The sequence below is a fragment of the Pelodiscus sinensis genome, chromosome 1 (assembly GCF_052426305.1).
Source record: "Pelodiscus sinensis isolate ZL-2025 chromosome 1, ASM5242630v1, whole genome shotgun sequence".
Lineage (NCBI taxonomy): Eukaryota > Metazoa > Chordata > Testudines > Trionychidae > Pelodiscus > Pelodiscus sinensis.
Genome location: NC_143052.1, coordinates 301,503,715 through 301,524,611, shown reverse-complemented (window position 1 = coordinate 301,524,611; position 20,897 = coordinate 301,503,715). Strand labels below are relative to the sequence as shown.

Sequence of the window (20,897 nt, the reverse complement as noted above, 5' to 3'; positions counted from 1 at the left end):
CATGAGCAGTAGTAGCACAGCTTAGGCATTCTGCGTAGACTGCCACCTAAACATCCATAGTGCAAGTACTAATATGTGCTTGCAGCTATCCCATGCTGCCATAGTTACGTTACTATTTATGTTTGTGCTAGTTCATTGAATCTCAGCTCATGAACAACATGTGAGAGCTGGGAATCATATCCCTTGCTATGCAGAGGTAGCTTTCGTAATGATGAACTTGAGGACTGATCTTATTCTTATCTGTTGCTGTGGTTAGGGTGATTTATTCAAAGTCTGTTCTGGAATTCCCACGTGTTTGTAAGTGTAGCATTTATTTCGATGAGACTTGGTATCTTTTTGCCCCCAGCCCTGCCCATTCCACCTGAGGCCCTTCCCCTTCTGGAAGTGTGAAGTTATTCACCTCCCCCTCCCCCCCCCCTCCACCTTGCCCAGGGACCAGGCAAGTCTGTCGACCTTATAATCTCTTCCCCCACCCCCCAATATTTCCACAAAAGTGTTCAGTTTCTTTGGATAAGCTTTGGTGTGCTAGGCCTTGACTATACTGCACTGAGTACCCTTTTGTGGAAGAGCCTACATCAACTTGTCAGTGTGTGGCCCAGATACGATCTTTTTTTTTTTTAAATAACTTGAGGCTCTGCAAATCTTACTTTTAGCCCAAATGAGCTGCTTCAGCCTTTACTTTTCTCCTTTTATCAGTGTCACTGAATCCAATTCTGTCTCTAAGCATGTCATTTTCAAGATTCTCAAATTCCTGTTTTTTTCCTTAGCTCTGACATACTTATTTACTCTTCTCCTAGGTGTGCTTGAAATTAGAACTGGTATAATTTAGATGTCAGATGTTACTTAGTGATGCAATAGTTCCTAAATGTTGTTAATTCCCCATCCCAAATGGGAGCATTTTCAGTTGGCTGCTGTGGGAATGTGTGTGAAACTTCCACAGCTGCCTCATCTTTTCTGGACAGTAAAATGCCTACTTACCTCTCTTCTCTTATTTCATTTGCTTTTGAAGCTTTAAAGCAGGAATTCATTATAATTTTTATGCATGGAAATGTAGTATATCCTCCCTCCACTTACAACACTTACTCTTTGAGTAAAGAGTCAATTTTCTGAGAACTGAAAAACAAAGCTGTTTGTTAAAAACTTGTTAAAAATGGCTTCCTTTAAGAAATTTAGAATCTGAGACTTTTTGTCATCTCAAATTTTCTTAACAGATTAACAAACTCTTCAAACTTCCACAAAACAAGTTAATTGAAAATTTGTGTTTAGGCTGTATTTAATTAAAGTAGATTATAATTAAGCTCATTTATTAATGACTAATTATTATGATACAATTAACAGGTCAGAAATTAGTTTGCATGCAATTTTATTAGTTTTAATGAGTCAGCCATATGAGGAAAACTGAATGTATTTGTGCACAGTAAAAGATGACAAAACAGCTATGACTTTTTTCATAATTGTATTGCTGTCATGGCATGATTGCAAGGATGAGATAAGGTTATTTTGTTCCCTTAACTGTGTATTTCTGTATATTAACACGTTTGGATTTTTTTTTAAGCACAGCAGAGCAATGAATTTATTTGGTTTTTAGTGTTTGTATTTGGTTTGATTAAACTCTGTATTGTGTTTTTCCTTGTAAAATAAGTATGTAAGATGAAATTTCAACCTTAACTGCATTTCAATATAGGTGACATATTCCAAGACAAAAACCAAACACACAGTGTTGTGAGCTTTGGTGAGTGACAGGATAATTGAGCTATTGATAATACAGATGAGAGGCAGAAAGTTTGGATAACAGGAAATGGGTTTTTTTCCACTGAGTAAAGTCTGTCGTTGGTAGTTGACAGTATTGCATATGTGGGTCTGATGGTTAAGGTTCCCAAGGAATAAATTGTAGAATGTCAAGAGTGTATGAAGGACAAAATTCATTTGGACACTGAAGGGAAAAAAGGAAAACTCCTGACTAAGGTGTGGAAAGTAGAACAATCACCTGAATACAGAAGCAAAAAAGCCCAAAGATGGAGAAAATGACAATTCAGAGCAGAGGGATGAATGTAAGATGAAGATAGAAATGACTAAAAAGCACTGACACTTGTATTCTTATGATAAGACTATATGGTGGGGATTTAAGTGAGGGATAAATCAAGGCAAAGGAAACAAGCATCATTGTCAAAGCACCTGGATTTAAAGCGAAGGGAAAAAGGATGGTAGATGGAGTGACAGATGGGATAAAAAGAGCCTTTTTTTCAGACTGGGTAATTCAATTGTTAGAAATTAAAGGGGAAAAGAAATTGAATAGAGGGTAGGGAACTGGATGATACATGGAATCAGAGAAATCAGAATTGCAAGAAGATAATGTGACTGAACTTATCACACTAACATTGGTCCCCAACACGGTGCCTGCGGGTGCCATGGCCCCCACCAGAGCATTTATGTGCACCCGCCAAATGATCTGGGCTGGCCCCGGCATGCTGCGCATGTGGGGTGCTGGCCCCGGGTGCGTGGCGCATGGGCGGTCCCTGCCCCAGGCGCGTGGTGCGTGAGTGGCCCTGCCTTTGGGCGCCAGGCAGCCCTGAAAGATTGGGGACCACTGGATTAATAGATATTTAGCACTTTTGAAAATCAGGTCACTTATGTTTAGATGTCATAATTTGGATTAGGAACTGAATTTCAGGCACCTAATTATGCTGAATATATATGATATACGTAATACGTAACATAAGAGAGGAAGTTTCAGAGAAGTAGCCAGCGTAAGAGAGGAAGGATGATCATATGATTGTGGCATTGTACAGGTACTTAAAATACATAGCTTCATTTTCTGATTGTTACTTGGGGACATATTTTTAGAAGAATTTAGGCACCTAATGGGATTTTCAAAGCACTAAGTTACTTGATTCCCAAAATGGAAGATATCTGCCTAGGTTCTGTTCAAATTACCTGTAGGCAGCTATCTGCAGTTTTAGGTGCCTAAATTCTTTTAAAAATCTGGCCTTCAAATGTCTTTGTACTACATATCTCTCTTTGTAAATCAAAGATATTTGCTACCTCCCAAGAGTTTTATGAGAATAGTATTTTTGAAGCTCTGGGGGATAGCCAAGTTAGTCTGTACAGGATAAATTACAAAAAAACAACAAATGGTCTGGTAGCACTTTATAGTCTAACAAAACATATAGGTGGTATCATGAGACACTGATGTTTATTATTGCCTACATAGCTAGATTAATGTGTGTAGCAGTATTAAATCTGTTCCCTGATACATCAGGTAATTATCTAAAAGAGAAAATATTTTGCTCTGTGCTTCAAAAGTTGTGGTGTTTGTAAATATTTAATTTTTTTGTCAAAATTTCCCTTTGTCCGCAGAAAATTTTATGTTTTTGTCCTTAATTATTCTTTCTTTTCAGTTTTCGCACTAGCAAAGGAGTTGGGTACTCTGCTCATTTCGTTGGCAACTGCTTAATAGTTACATCATTGAAATCAAAAGGAAAAGGTTTTCAGCATTGTGTGAAGTATGATTTTCAGCCACGCAAGGTAAGCAAAACAGTGTTCACAATGAAGAATGCTTATGAAATTGTGATCAAATGCCTCTGAGGAAGTAGTGAGGCTCGCTAGTGTCAGTAAAAGTGATAATTTCTCACTTATTTATAACTAGTTTCTGTGATTCTGTCATACACATTATATGTCAGTACAGGGCATCAGCACAAGAAACATGGACTCTTTTTTATTATTTATTTGCCATAGCATACAGGCACCCTACTAATGGAGCAGGACTTCATTGTGCTAGGTATTGTACAAAGTGAAAAGACAGTGGCCGCTCCAGGGCTTGAATACTGTTGTAACAATTAGAGTTACAAACAGAGAAGGATTCCCAGAGTATTTTTATAATTCTGATGAATTGATTTAGTTTTGTTTTTAAAAGCTATATATGTCTATGTAACCCACACACCTCATGTGGATACCATGCAGTGGCACCTAGACCACAGCAGCAATTAAGACCAAGAGACCTCTACAGCATGGGCTGGGAGCCAGCTGGCTTTTAGCTCAGAGAATAGAGGCTCCCATACTCAGCTCCAGCGGTCCCAGGTTCAAATCCGCCTGGTGGCGGTTACATTTCTCTCTAGTATGCTTCAGCATTCTTCTAAATATTTGGCCCTTCATTTTAAATCTGTTACCAAACTGTACATTGAGACCTGAATTAAAATATCAAGCCAACCATAATGACAGTCACCTCATCCAATTTTGCAATGGAACATAGGTTGAACCTCTAAAATCCAGGGCACTCTGGCCTGGTGACTTCCATGGTCCGGCAGGACCACAGGTGTCTCTGGGCCAGAGAGCCCTATTAGCCGGGAGTCACGCAGCAAAAGGGTTTATAGCTGGAAGTCTGGCTACGGCCATCAGAAGTGGAGCCGGCGGCTATAGTGGGACTGGCATCCTGGTGAGGACCAGCAGCTGCTGAGGGTTGGCTGAGAGCCTGGCTGGGGTGAGCAGCCCAAGGCTGGCCACCTGACTGGGGCTGGCAGAGGTAGGAGGGCGGCCTGAGCAAGGCTGGTGGCCAGGGCCAGGGTGAGGGGGAAGAGGACAGCTGGGGTCAGCAGTGGAGCCAGGCGGGCAGGCCTCAGTTGACCTCCCCTGATCCAGCAAACTCAATTGTTTGGGAACAGTCAGGTTCCAAGGGTATCAGACTAGGGAGATCCAACCTATAGTGAGTAATGAAATGGAACTTAGTGGTAGATGAATGCATTTCTAAGGTTCCTGGAAGTTAAATTACTACTGTGCAAGCCACAGTGATATGAAGTATGGATTAAGTTTAATATCACTTTTCAGTAAAAATGATGTTTGACACATTTAAATACTGCTTGAACTGTTATAAGGAATTTTGTTTAGCAAATGAACACATTTTTCATCTTGTTTTAAAGAGATATTTAAATGTATTTGGATTATCAAAGCCTTCTATTCTGAGAGTTCTTGGTTACTCTTGTAAGGGAGTGGCACACTTGGTCATCTGCATCTTCAGAGGTCTGATCTCCTGATATAGCTTTCATACAGTTAAATTTTGGAAAGCTGACTGATGGAAAGATGCTGGGGAGAAAAAAGATCTGCTCCTGTCCAGCAATAGTATTTTTCAAATTTGTACTGTTTGTTTCTTGCTCTGGGCCCAACTTGTTTTGGATTTGTTAATACAGGCAGTCCTCGGGTTACGTACAAGATAGGGACTGTAGGTTTGTTCTTAAGTTGAATTTGTATGTAAGTCGGAACTGGCGTCCAGATTGAGCCGCTGCTGAAACTGACCAGTGGCTGACTACAGGAAGCCCGAGGCAGAGTTTCTCTGCTCCGGGCTTCCTGGAATCAGCTGCTGATCAGTTTCAACAGCGGCTGAATCTGGATGCCTGGGACAGAGCAGCTGGGGCGCTGCTGGGTAGGTCCCCGCACCTCGGCACTGCGGGGACCAACCCGGCAGCACCCCAGCTACATTACCCCAGGTGTCCCCAAGTCAGCTGCTGCTGACCATTCCAGGAAGCCCGGGGCAGAGTGTGCCCCCCCACCCCCCAGCAGACCAGGGAGACGCGGAGCGGCTTTTCTCGCTGCGGAGGACGCGGGCGGCGGGACCGCGGCGCATCTCGGCGGTCTGCTGGGAGGGGCGCAGCTAGTGCGTGGTGAGTCACCCCGTTCGTAAGTAGGGATCCGACATAAGTCGGATCCACGTAACCCGGGGACTGCCTGTATTTTAATATAACAAATTTTTTTATTACATAAGTGATTAAATTTCTGAATAAAATACTGAAATTTATTTTACTGAATTTACCTTGCTCTTGGTGACTTTGTCATGATAGTAATGGGTCTGCTGGCAGTGATACAGACTTTTTGTTCCCTTATTTGTTCCATGGAGAAATAAGCTTTCACCTTACTCCTAAATCAGTATTAATTTGGGATGTCTCTTATTCCTGGTAAATCATGAACATTTCTCTACCACCTTCCCCTGTTCATATCTACAGTATGTAATCCTGATGTTTCTATGCATATAGTGATTCTGTTGGCTTCTGGCTTTTTTAACCTTGATTCTGAAATGGACTGGTTATCCAGTTGTCAGTTTGCACATAGCTGCATAGATTTTGCAGTACTGTAAACTTTTTTTTTTTTGCCTTTCTTCCAGTGATATAGGTAGCATTGCTATTTGCTTGGGTACTCAGATGTTCTTCAAAGTAAAATCTTTATTTTTAGCATGCATACTGGCAAACTCATTGCTTCTACTGCTATGTATTTGTGAACCAAAATCCTGGGTATAAATCTGTTAGATTTTTTTCCTGTGTGAGTAGCTCATTTGTCTAGCGTATTACTCTGTGGCACGTACACAAACTAATAAGCCCTAGTGGATTCTGTCTGGATCCATTGGCAGTAATCAGACTGTGGTACTCTGTCTTACAAATTGTAATTGCATAGATTTTAAGGCCAGAAGGGAACATTGTGATAATCTTTTCTGACCTCATGTGTTACACAGATTATAGAACCTAACCCAGTAATATCTGCATCAAGCCATGCCTTTTATTAAAATTCAGGACTCCAACACATTGTTGGGTTGGGCATTTCACATATTTAAAAAAACCTAAAATTCCCTGTGTACTCATGACAGAAGTTTCTTTCAAATTAAATGGCCAATCCGAGCACTTTGAAAGGAGATTAAATTCAATTTTCCTGGCTGCATCTATATCTCTGATTAATTTTTCAATCCTCCCACTATCAAATAACACTACATTGCTGGCATAGTATGACACTAAACTACAAAGTGCTTAACTTGGTCCTCTCTACTTCTCTGAGGTCATGTTGTTTAGATTTCAGCACTAGCCAGGAATACCCCATTTGTGATTGCGTCCTTCTGGATCATTACAGCAGCATGGAGCCATGCAGAAGTATAGGATTTTCCTGTAATCTGGGGAGAGAAGACTTGTCTTAACAGCCGATACCATAATGTGAAGATATATTTATATCAAAGCAAATAACCAATAAGAGTCACTCCTGGGACTTCTCCCTGCTGCAACACAGGGAAGGAATACCTGCAGAATTACATAAGAATGGCCATACTGGGTCAGACCAAAGGTCCATCTAGCCCAGTATCCTGTCTTCCAACAATGGCCAATGCCATATGCCCCAGAGGGAGTGAACAGAACAAGTGATCCTTCTCTAATCATCCATTTCTATCCTCTGACAAACTGAGGCTAGGGACACCATTCCTCCTCATCTTGGCTAATAGCCATTGACCTAACCTCCATGAATTTATCTAGTTTTTTTTAAACCCTATTAAAGACATGGTCTTCACAACATCATCTGGCAAAGAGTTCCACAGGTTGACTATAAATTATGGAAATCCCCCCTCCAGAAAGAATAGAAATAGAACCTCTAGCAGTGCTCCAAGTACTTTCCTCTATTTTGAGGATCAGATTTTTTGCCAGGAAGGCCACCACTTAACCTCTGATAGAGGCAGCGATCCAGGCTGATTGAGGGCTCCTTGGGAGTGCGCTAGTTGCCTCCAGGGACTATTGAATAGTCATGTAACTGCTAAAATTTGATGCATTTATATAACTATTCAGTTACATGCGCTCTAACATCCCTAGCCTCCTTGTTGGAGTCTATACCCAGAACTGTACTATCTCGCACCGCACAGGGGTCTGTACAATGCAAGCTCATTAATATAGTTTGCTTCCCCTTAATATGGGGAACCTATATTAACCCTGCGTTGGCTAAGCTGAGATTTTTCTAGATTCTTCACTTAAAGGCAAACTGGTTAAAATTAATCATAAAGTAAATGTATTACTTATAGAAAGATAGATTTTAAGTGATTCTAAGTCTGGGCAGGGCAAGATGCAACCTGGGGGCCGGATTCTGCCTGCCTAACTCTTTGATCTGGCCTGCAAACTTCATCTGGCCACGTATTTATATCCTGATGCTCATGACACCAAATTCCCAGGTGGTAGCTAAGACAGCAGGATCCTATTTAAATAGATCATGGCTCATGGTCGCAGCGCTACCCTGGCAGGGGCTGGAACCATGAGCTGTGGTAAATAGGACAAAAACAAAGTACTCCACTCAGGAAGGAACAATCAGTTTCACATTTATTTATGTATTTAAATATTTTTACCCCAACTCTCTATTATAATATTCGACACAGTTTACAACATTTTTTAAATGAAATACAAATATATATAAAATTTAAAATACTAGACCTCAAAAGAACATAAAACCTGCTAAAAAATATTGAGAAGGGGAACATACACATATAGACAGTTAGGAAATGACTATCCAGGAAAGAGTACTGCAGAAAGGAATCTAGGGGTCATAGAGGACCACAAGCTAAATATGAGTCAACAATGTGACACTGTGGCAAAAAAACAAAACAAAATCAAACATCATTTGGGGATGAATTAGCAGGAGTATTGTAAGCAAGACATGATACATAATTCTTCTCTACTCTACATTGATTAGGGCTCAAGTGGAGTATTGGGTTCAGATCTAGGCACTTCTTCCACATCTAGACAGGAAAGATGTGAAGAAATTGGAGAGGGTCCAGAGAAGAGCAACAAAAAATGTTTAACCCCTTTTATGGGATACAAAATGAGAGGAATGAAAATCCCAGTTCTATGACCTTCTGAAACAAAATTTGACCATAAGTTTTAAGGGGTATGTCTATGAGTGCACACTGCAGTTATATTAGGGCCTGCTAACGAGAAGGTGGTGGGAATGGAGGACTGGGAAACGGAGTAAAAGACCTTACAACATTGGAATTAGGAATAGAATTTGGGGTAAAGTCTGTGCCATCAGAGCTGGGAATAGGGACATGGGATAACACTCTGCCCAGGTGTAGAGCTATGAATATACTTGCTTGGAACTAACGCCAATAAAGGTTGCATAGTCTGCACTTTTGGACTTCTGGTTTTATTGCTTTTTGTTCGTGTGACAAGAACCGGGAAAGGGGGTAAATGGAAAGCCTTTTTAAGGTTCCACGTCACACTAGAAACAGAAAAGATTCGGTAGGTTGTTTATCCATTCTCTGTATGAACATTGCACTCTCTCTCTCTATTGTTTGTTATGAGAATTTTGCCCTGTCGCGTTTTAAATATGCCAAGTGATTGAGCTTTTGGGAAATTATTCTAAAGAGCAATAGATCTCTCCATTGACATCCAGCCTTAAATTTTCTTTCTTAACTTTGTTCCAAGGCTCCTGGTTAATCCTCTCGTATGGCTATTTGTCTTCCTCTAGTGTTTCTATCCTTCAAATAAGCATCTATAAATATCTCTCCTTTTTTTAACCAACAAGATTTGAATTGGGCTGGTACTGTGGTTTGGGATTTTTTTTAAGGTTGCCATCAGATTCTCAAACAGCTTGATTTTAATTTATTTTAGTTAACCTTTGTCTGATGGGTTTAACGGAGAACACTGTTAAAATGAAATCTGAATGCAAACAGATTAATTGGTGCTGGAGTCTGCAAAGGGTCTGACTGTATTCACCTCACAGGGTTATTTAGTTCAATTTTCAATTTGAATAATTAAAATGCAAACTATTTTCCTGTCCATAACTATTTATTTGCCAATCACAGCATATACAAAAGGAGCGGGATAATCATATTTTTAAGATCTGTACAATCTACTATGAGAGCCTTTTCCTTGTGGTTCCACAAATGAGTGGCATTTGGGAAATTACCAGATTTTGTAATCCTTAATTAACCTATGAAGTCAGTGGGGCAGAATGGGTGATGGAAACCTGAAAGAACATTTTGAGACAAGCGAAACCTAATTTAGCAGAGCCCAATGAACCATGTAAGCACTCCTCACCAATATAACTTTCACACTGAACAGCAAAGGCCTGGTTTGTATATATGGTGGACTCCTATTACTGGAAGATGTCTACAGATGCAGGCAGACCATCCCTCCATGAGTTGCACTTGACTCACTTCTACAACTCATTTTTATAAAGAAAAGCTTGACATTTTTTTTAAAGTAAATAAAAGCTTAAACAGATATCACATGACTGGAAACCAAAGCTCAAAGCATATACATTCAGCTTCAGCTCTGCTTGAATATGCAAATTAATGAGTTGGGGAGCTAAAATTTGAGGAACTCAAAGGACATCAGTAGGGAAGTATAATCACATTTTGAATGCCCAAACAATCCTGTGTGAGTAATGTTTCACTTCTGTCTATCCATTGGTGTGGGTTTGTAAGTGGAATTTGAGGGAATATGACCAGTTTTGTTTTTCAGTTTGAGTCCTGGCTGTTACTTAAATTATCTATATTTAGTCTTTTAAAATATTTCCTGGCAAAGTAATCATTCCGGTCCTTTATCATTCTTATTTGACTCTGAACTAGCTTTAGTTCTCTAGTTTCCTTAGGTAAAGAAGGGCATAGAAATTACCACGATATTCCAGGTGTGGCTTTATCGGAGATGTCTGGAGATCAGAGGCCTATTTCCTCCATGGTTTGCAATATATGCTCTGTATATGCAGCCAGTGCAAAACTGGATAATATAAACATATAATTAAATACTAATGTAAACTTATAATTGCACAGTTAAAATCAGTCAAAATGCAGCACGTTTTGGTTCAGAGGAGTAGCCATGTTAGTCTGTAGTTTTAAAATGCACAGTCCTGTGGAAACTTAGGGTGTCTACACTGCACCATTATTTTGAGATAACTAGCTTTCTTTCAAAATAACAACATGAGCGTGTACATAGCCATTCCGTTATTTCGAAATAATTTTGAAATAATGGACAGTTTATTCAGAAATCTGTAAACGTCATTCGATGAGGAACAATGCCTGTTCTGAAATAGCCATTTTGAAATAAGGCAAGTGTAAAATGCTCCACTTCTGCAATTTTGAAATAGAATGGCCCTGACAAGGGGTTAAGTTATTCCTCCCCAGTGCCTTCTGGGGCTCTAGATTGATAGCACATCTACATTAGGGAAGCCTGCTTCAAACTAATTGTGAGGCTTCCCTGCAGTGTAGACATGCTATTTCGAAATAAGCTATTTTGGAATAACTATTCCAGAATAAATTTAAACAACAAATGGTCTGATAGCAGTTTATAGACCAACAAAACATATAGGTGGTGGTATGAGTTTTTGTGGACACAGACCATTTCTTCAGTGCTACCAGACCATTTGTTGTGTTTTAAGTTTATCCTGTTCAGATTAACTTGGCTACCCATGAAACTTCTATTCCAGAATAGTTTATTTCAAAATAAGTGTGCAGTATAGACATACCCTTAGTGATTAACAAATACATCATGAGCTTTCGTGTAAAACTGACTCATCTGATGTAGTGGATTTTACCCGGGAAGGCTCATGATATATTTGTTGTTCTCTTGGGGTATGTCTATACTTGAACCCTCTTTTGAGCGGGAGAGGCTGTCATGGCTCCTTCCCACTCTGGCATGATAAATGCAGAAGTGGGGGCCAGCAAGTGTACCCCAAAGCCTTATCTACCAGGCTTTGGTATAAAAATTCCCCCCAAGATCTTAAAAACCTAGATCTTGGGAATAAAACTTCCGCTGCCACCACCCAAATGTTGATAAAGAAATCAGGGGAAAGATCATTTGGGAAATCTTACCCCTAAAATAAAAATCAAGGCACACAATTAATCACTTCCAGGTTAATAAAAGAAAAGAAAGAACTTTTATTATTACAACAATATTCTGGTTGCAAGTATAATGACTAGAGAGGAAGGTAACAAAATATACTCATGGAGAAACTCCATGGGCCTAGAACTTAGTTACAAAGAAAAGCCAAAACATCTTTTAGGCAGTGCCAGATCTCAGATCCCATACCCAATCCATAACACAATAAAACCTAACGAAACTACCTAAACTTTACCCTACTTACAGAAAATGAAGAATGGTGTCTTGGAGAGAGAGAGACATGCTTGTCCCTCTCTGTAGCTGCAGAGAACTCTCAGAGAGACAAAAGGGAGAAAAGAAAAAAACCCAAATTCCTTTGTCCCAGTTTGAAAAGTCCCACCTACATTCCTATTGGTCACTCCACCTGGCTAGGTGTAGTTAACCCCTTAATCCCCAGGCTGCTGGCTAACCCTCATAATCATGACAGAGGCAAATGAAGACATTTGAAATTGCAAATGAAGCTGGGATTTAAATATCCCATGCTTCATTTTCATATTCATATTATGGTGCCATTTTGAAATAGCGCTATTTTAAAATAAGACGCTGTTAAGACACGGTTATTTTGAGAGAAAACCCTTCCCTTGAAATGACTGGTAAAGTTCATTGTATGAGGAATAAAGGTTATTTCGAGAGAAGGGTTTTCTTTTGAAATAACCACGTCTAGACAGGGTTTCTTTTTTCGAAATAGAAGTATTTCAAAATAGTGCCTGGATGCAATTATGCAAATGAAGTATGGGAAATTAAAATCCGTGCTTCATTTGCAATTTCGCTCAGCTGCATTTGCATTCCTCTCTTGAAAGAGAAATGCAGTGTTTCTTAAACTATTTTCCGCGGAACACTGGTGGTAGTCTTTGTTTTTGTCTGACAGTTTTTTAAAGAGAATTTTCATAAGTGTTCTACATACAAAATATTATTGTTTAGTGTTCCGTGGTCTCAAAGTTTAAGAAACACTGCTTTAAGATGCCACAGGGCTGCTCGGTTTTTTGCTTTTATGGTGCGTATTTTACTGCATAAATACTTATGTTAAGTTTTACTATATATAAGCAATGTGGCTTAATTTAGTTTTTGGAACCCTTACTACTGCATTTCTTGAGGTTTAAAATTAACTGTGGAATACTATTGTGTATTAAACATAACTCTTTATACTAAATTGCTTGATTCTTTGAAAGAAAAATATTCCCATGTTCAATATTTTTAACATTTAAATTGCCCCCATTGGAGTTTTAGGTTGAATAATTTTTTTTGTTTGAGGTAAGGTAGCGGTGCTGCTTCTGTATGACTGGGAGATGTTTTTCTGCAAATTCTGCTGCTTCCTTGTCAACCTTGTCAGATTTATTGTGATGGCTGTATATTCACAGCAAATTAGAACATAGATTATTTTAAAATAAAATCTTCCTTTTGAAGCTATAATGGAAAGCGACAATTTTCAGTGACACTTGGCAAATTATGGGATCTACTAGTTTTGATTTTTTTTTAATTATGCATTTGTAACTTTATCCTATTCCTGATTTTAAGATAGCATGGTAAAAATAATTTCTCAGGCAGATTTTCTTAGTTATACCCCATATGTCTGCAGACCTCAGCTCAGGTTGTGTAGATTTCTGTGCATGGATTTACAAAGCTATGCAGACATATCTGGTGTGAAATTGTAGAGCAGTAGGGCTCTAATTAGTTTGCTGCATGTAAATAATGTCCACTGAATGAGTGCTGAGTTTTCACTTGCCCATAACTTATTTGAAATATTTCTTTCTCATTCAAGTAAATAAACCAATTGCACTAATCCTCACTGAGGAATTATTTTTGTAAATGTAAAATGTTGAGGAAAAAACTTCCAACAATCAATATGCGGTTAGTTTTATTTGGCATATTTTTAGTTTTCTTGCCAAAATGAATATCAACTGAATGCTTATTTTTTGTTTGTTTTTTTATTAACAAAATCACCTTTGGCAGAGCAAGGGAGGGCAGAAAACATGTTTGCAATTTTTTAAATACTCGTAAGACATTTTAATACATACCATTGTATGGTGTTTTCCATAAAAGGAATATCATTGTCACATCTAGACTCCACAATGTCTGCGTGTGGTTCTTGGTCTATTTAATTTATTGCATGTCTGTAATTTGCTACTCTAGCGGAACGAGTGCTTCCAACAGACTCAGGAGAAAAAATGGTTAAAGGTGGACCATAAATAGAATTATTAAAGTTCCATCAGTTTTAGGCTTATAAATCAAAAACTTCAATTGGCAAGTATGTGCAGGGCATTCACCATGTAACTGATTTTAAATTTAATATTTCTTCTTCAAATGATGTAACTATTTTAATTCAGAAAGATTTAGTTATTTACGAACTATATGATCAATAACCACTTAAATATAGCCACTTATCAAAGGAGAAAATTTAACAGTGCACAGCAACATGACAGTTTAGAACAGAAAGTGAAGGATAATTTAATATTTTAAAAAAAGAAATGTGCAGATTTAAACTTCAGGGGAGAATTCAATAGAAATTAATTACACAAGTTGTAAACTGTCCAAGATGCATAGCATTGATTAGCCCTGCTCTTGTATGCAGCACTATTGGATGTTCAATGGTCATAACTGATCAGGCCTGCCTTATCCAAAAGACCACTTCTCTCATTAAGATATATGGAACAATCCAAACTTGTCTATTCAGCTGGGGGGAGGGAAGCACATTTTTTCATTTGATTTTTTTTTTCTTCAAGAAGGAAAAGTCTATAAAAAAAAAAAAATACAAGAACTGCTGCCTGTGAAATTTTGAACTATATCCATGAGTGCTATCTTATGAAGTGTGGACTGAAATATTTCATGCTTAAAGCATAAGGGAAAAAACAGACAAACTTTTGCGACTCAGGTGACTTTAAGAGAAAAAGTATTTTTATAAAAAAATAAATTAGACACTTGTTAGGCATTTTCTAATTTAGACAACTTTTGAAAGACTTTTTTGATACACATTCAGAAAATTATAACAAATTAAAATGATTTATTTTTGTATGACTGGAAACTGAATATTTACACATCCTGCGAATACTTACTGATCATTGTAGTTTATGTGGACATGGAGGAAGAAGTGGGACTTAATAAAGAGTAACCCTTCTAGTCAGTTAAGCACTGTTCTATAGTTTCAGAAATAATTCCATTTAAACCTTGTACTTGAGAAGGATGTTTGGTAGCAATGGAGGTAGGGATGTGGGGCGACAGTTCACACTTCACCTGGGAAGTCTCCCTCCCCCCCATTTTCTTAGAGAAAGTCAGGGTTAATAAAAGGCAATAGATCAATTTGAACAGAAATACAAAAGGGAAGGTTACATGGGAAATGATCTTTACCCAGTGTATCTTTTTTTGGTTAATTTGACAATATTATCAACTAGTTTTTGAAATTTAAAAATTGATATCAATAAATGTACAATACTCATATTATTTACTTCATAAATATACAGTTTTGTATTTTGTCTTCTCTGTTTGGCATTTGAATGCCTTAGAAGCATCCTATTAATGGATTAAATTAATACTGGTTCTGGATTGTAGACATTTACTGTGGTTATTGGTCTGTGCCCAAGTCTAAGAAATAACCTAATTTAAATGATCTTAGGGAATATGACAGAGACTTACAGATGCAATTAGACCAGAGACACTGGAATTACTTGTGTAGGATATTAAGAGATTATCTTTAGAGTTGAGACACTGACTCATTCATCAGAAAATCATCCACTGACTATTATGTAAATCAAAAGGTTAGTAGCTGGTGTGAAGATCCACTGGAACCCATGAAATTGGGTCAACCTGGAAAAGTCCATATTGCATGGCTATATAATGTAATTGATCTGAAGTATGCCCAGTAATAAAACTTGCTTTAATTCTTTTATAATATTTTCAGGTTTATCGTTTGACTCCACATTTTAAGGCTGGGTCTGAAAAAGAAAAACGCTTTAACATGTTTTTTGATGAATTATTATGAAATAACTTAAGGCTTTCAGTAAAAAGGAAGTAAACTTTAAATTGACTTCAGTTACAAAAAAGTTCTAATCTGGATGGACATATTCTGGACAACGGCAAAGAGGGGAACATTTAAGGAACCTTTTAGTTTAGGGATTTTCTTTATTACAGTGCTAACGTAAGGTAAACGTTACTGTTGCATCTAACCTGATTTCTATCCACACACCAAAACCTCTGTTTAAGGTGATGCTTTAAACTTAAACTAGCAGTCCTGTCAGAAGATGTGGGTTGAAGTTCAAGTGAATACTTGAGCTATTTACGTAGAGAGGACGCAACTATTTTGTGCAGTGTGGCCATTTTCACTTGAGCAAAATCCTCTTGAATTAACTTAGTTCAAGTGTAGATAACTTGCGTTAACTCTCCAATGAAGATATAGCCTTAGATATTAACAGTAATTATTCTGCCTGTTAAAACATTTTTAATTTGAAGTCTTTTGCTAACCAGACTAACCCTCATTGGCTGCATACCTTTGTTTTCATGAGGGCCTTGGGATACTGTGCTAAGCATTCCTCTAGCATACTATTTCTACTCATAAAAGGTAGAGCCTAGCATGTCCACAGATATGCAGAAAAACTTAACTCCAAGGGAAAGCCAAGAGCATTGTGTAGTAATTGAAAGATATTCACTGAACAGAGCTATCAGAGAGAGCAAGTAATCTTGATAGTTAACGCTATAAGCTCAGTCAATGGCATTTGATAGATATGCAAAATATTCTAAATAAGAGGGGACCCTTAATACAGTCATGGAATATTTGTTCCTGAAACACTAGATACTGGCACTAATACAGTGTGAAGGGTGCAAAGCTGCTTCCTTCACAGCTAGTACTAAACCATTTCCAGCTCCTCCTGCCTTTCCCCCCAGTATGGAAAATTAAATCCAATATTTGCAAAATAAGGAGTAACTTATCCAAAAAATACTTTAGTGTCAGTTGCCCTTTTGTATAACAGAATAGCTTGATCTCTCTTCTAGTGAATGCTTTACCCATTTAGTAAGTAAATTAACTTTAGATCGCCCAGGCATTCTCCACCAAATATGTTAACAGCACACCCTAGATGTACCCACCTTTACCCAGATCCTAGGGCTCACTGTATAAACCAGTTAATATGAACACCCCAACCCTTTCCAAGTTCTTAGAACTCTGGGCAAAAGGTGTCCACTCTGACCCAGTTCCTAGGTCTCAGGGTTTATTTAGTGAATACATTTGATATTATGGAGTGCTACTTTCAAGACAAGCCAATTCTGCCGTATTGACTTACGTGTGTCTGCATTGAGTTCCAAACTGAACAGTTGAAGCTTTACATTATATTCCAGATGTCTGGTTTTATGTTTATTTTGAAGGACAGATTTAGATCTTTTAAAAATGTGTATACTGTTTACCATGGACTCACAGGTATGAATTGCTGAGTAAGATGTTTGAGACTTCTGTAATTTCTCCTCCTTTAGGCTGACAGATATCAAAAAATAACTGTTAATGGGTAATCATCATTGTGGAACTCTACTGGAAACTATTCAAAGATTGGTTCTAGGCCCAATGGTAGTCAATATTTTTGAGTGCTCTAGAAAATAAAATCATTGTTGATAAAATTAGTGGATGACACATATTAGACAAGTGGTTAATAAGGCTGAGAACAGGGCAGTCGCACAGAACAAACTGGATCACCTGGTAAGTGGGGCCAATTCAAACACGATATGTTTTAATACAATAATCAGTGGCATTTAGACATGCAGTGCTTATAATCTAAACCATTTATTTTATAACTTAATTTTCTGTATGTGAACCTCCTTGTTAATGTTTTTTGTGTAGAATAAAAGTTAGTTAAATTGTGTTTCAAAAAGCATATCTCCTAAACAGTGAACAATTTTTGGTCCTCATTCTGCAAAAAGATTCCAATGGGCAGGCATTTAAACTCATGTTGAGTCTTTCTGATTTAAAATATAGCTCTTTGGGTAGGCAAAGATTTATACTCCTATATTACTTTGCAGGATTGAAGCCAAACAAGATACATTGTTTGTCATTTTTAATAATGCTATATAACAATATCTTTTCAAATTATTTTTAGTGGTACATGATCAGCATTGTGCACATATACAATCGTTGGAGAAACAGTGAAATTCGGTGTTACGTTAATGGTCAACTGGTATCCTATGGTGATATGGCTTGGCATGTTAACACGAATGATGTAAGAGATTTTTCTTTCCTCTACTTTAGTGATTGCTATCTTAAGTGCATGCATAGACACATAATTCATTTGTACGTTCCAATTTGAGTTAAAAAAATAGAATAAATATTAAGCATGCTTATTTTCTTAAAATGTTTTCATTTCTTTAAAAAATCAAGAATTGGATTGCACTCTAGTTATTTATTTCTTATATATTTTCATAGAACATCATCATTGTGGAGTTAGTATTGATTTTATTCTTTATTAGCCTAAAATATCTTGAGACTGTTTTAAAGAGATTATGAAATTCAGACCAGTATATTTCAGATTATAGAAATTATTTTAAATATGATAACACAATGGATTGTTAATTTGTCTTTTTACATTTGAGACATTGACTTTTTCAATAGCTTTTTAATTAAATAGCTAAAATTCATTCTAAACATGAAATCTAAGTAACAAAAGAAGTTGTCTATTTCAGCTAAATTATCACACTTACATCTCATATTAGAAATGCCTTCATGTTTGTTGTATAACTGGAGTTCTTATATGCAATCCTGATTTGAAATGTTTTTAATATGTTTTAAAGATTAAATATCCTTATTTGAGAGATGGAAAATAGAAGCAAAGAGAAATTAAATTACGTGTCTCTAGTCATGTTAAGAGGTGTGTGACAAGTCCTGTAACTGAAATCGTGCTACTCTGAGTCCTGTTTTTTAATAACAAGCCTGTCTTTCATGCTTAGGATCTGTTGGCATCATATTAAAGAGATGCCAGTTATGGCACCAAAGCTCAGCTTCTGGCACCTAAACTTATGCCCTTAAGGTGACAAAAGACTCCTTATTGGTTTTTAAACAATAAAGTGTTTCTATATATAGATAATAGTTCACTGATGAAAAGATAGATAAAACATAATGGGAACATGGGAAATATATTTCAGAAATCCCTATAGCGCTTTTGAGTGAAGTTCTCTGTAACTCAACCCATGTGCTGACAGTTTGCCACCTAAATAAAGAATTGTGTTAATCTCTTTGCACCCCAAGTCATACCACATCAGTCCTTTGTCTGTATTCATAATCAGGACGTACCTGGTTATTTGTTTCTTCCTGCAGATTTCCTCTCTTTTAGATAACACAATGAATGTTACTAACTGGGCCCATTTTACAAGAGTGTAAGATACTTCTGTGGCTTCCTTTAATAATACCTCCATTGTACAGCAGCCACATGGACTTTTGTTCATACTTTCCGCACATATTATATAATTGGACAGGTGACTCAAAGATGAAGCCATTGGTAGAGTGGAACTTGGATCAGTCTTACGTAAGACTTCAATACTCACCTCCATCAGTAGAAGACATAGACAATCACTCTGAAGAAAAAGAGGTTACTTATATTACAGTAACATTCCTTGAGGTCTCTCTACACAAACTTTTTAGTTCATGGCAAGCTAAGATGTGAATCTGTGCAGCAGTAGTCTGCTGCGGACTTAAGCCTGGTTTACACTGCAGAGTTAGGTTGACATAAGGCAGCTTATGTTGACCTAACTCTGTAAATGTCTACACTAAAACATCTCTCCTGCCCATGTAAGTTACTCACTATTCTGAAATCGTAACTCCATCTTCATGAGCGGTGCCATACTTAAATTGATATAGGTAGGTTTATGTAGTGTCTGTGTAGACACTGCATTGCTTACATTGCCTGTTGTATAGGGCTGAGGGTATCAGTGCAAGCATTCCTGGTGAGGACATGCACCACCAACAGAGCATAGTGCATACATGAAGAACCAATGTAATTACTGCAGTGGCTTTAGGTTGACCTGACCTAGGAGAGGTCCCAAAAGTCTGGAGAAGGATTAATGTACTGCTCATCTTTAAAAGGAGGACCATATGGATCTGTAAGCCTGACTTTGATACGTGGGAAGCTACTAGAGCAAGTTATGAAACATTGTTTGCAAATATTTGGAGGATGAAGAGAGAACTGCTAACAACTAGCATGGATTCACCATAAACAAATTATGCACCCCATATGCCTCCACCAGTTCCATACCCTCTCTCCGTGGTTCCAGCCAGGGAGTGGTGGGCAGAACAGGGTAAGCTCTCTGGCTGGAGCAGCAGGTGGAGTAGAACAAACCCTGGTGATGGGTCAGAGACGGCCTGTGGGCCTTAGTTTGCCCACTCCTGGTTTAGAAACAAGAAATCCTGTGTCTTGGCAGAGGACTAGATTAGATAATCCTTATGGTCTCTTCTAATCCTATTATTCTAATTTTGTAGTATAGACATGCCCTCACTGTTCTTGTGGACCCTCCTGGTATATATTAATCCCCTTTCAAAGAGAACTAGATCAGAATTCATTAATAAACTGCTACTTTCTGTCAATAGAGTCCACATAGCAAGTTGGTTATTCTACTGTTAGGTAGATTCACACCCTAGCTTGCCACAAATTGCTTATATAGATAAGCTCTAAATGTACTCTTTTACATCCTTACAGGATTTTGTCTGGTGGCTATTGATCCATCCCCCTTTTTAGGCTGTCCAGTAGGAGCAGGGGAGGGATTCTGTAGGCTTGTGTGGATGAATAGAGGACTATAGCAAGAAAAAAAAAGTTCTGATCTCTGGTACTAGTGGGTGAGCAAAGCTATAAATGGAATACATATGGATAACATGTCTTAGAAAATATCTGTTATTGTAATATGAGAACTCAGTTTTTCTAAATTAAATATTGTTCTGAAAATGTAAATTTCAAGAGACCTTCCACTGAATTGCCGTATTGAAGGTACAGTGCCAAATATAATGGGGCCCTGATCTTTCGTTAGGTTCTCGACAGCATCTATTTAATAAGTGTGATGTCAATAATGGTGAGTTGTTTTAGCTAGATTTCATTCACAAATAGTGACCTTTTAATGTATTTTTAATTAGAGGCAATCTTGTGAGTTTGAGTTGTATGAAAAGTAAAACTTAAGTTATTTCCAGTTTTAGCATCTACTCCAAAGAGCAGATACGGTCAGATCTGATGCAAAAAACCAGACAAAAGTAGAAAAGTTATTTTATTTTCCAGTTTTTATGTTGTTTTT

The 20,897-nt window shown here is 37.7% G+C and overlaps 1 protein-coding gene across 16 annotated transcripts in view; it reads left to right on the top strand.

Moving 5' to 3' along the window:
- Nucleotides 1–20,897, top strand: part of NBEA (neurobeachin) — a 748,862-nt gene that overhangs the window by 120,828 nt on the left and 607,137 nt on the right. For all 16 annotated transcript variants that reach the window (XM_075919178.2, XM_075919174.2, XM_075919172.2 and 13 more), the window contains exons 6-7: nt 3,399–3,525; nt 17,729–17,848. In XM_075919178.2, coding sequence (XP_075775293.2) covers nt 3,399–3,525; nt 17,729–17,848 — 247 coding nt within the window. The remainder of the gene's footprint in view (nt 1–3,398; nt 3,526–17,728; nt 17,849–20,897) is intronic.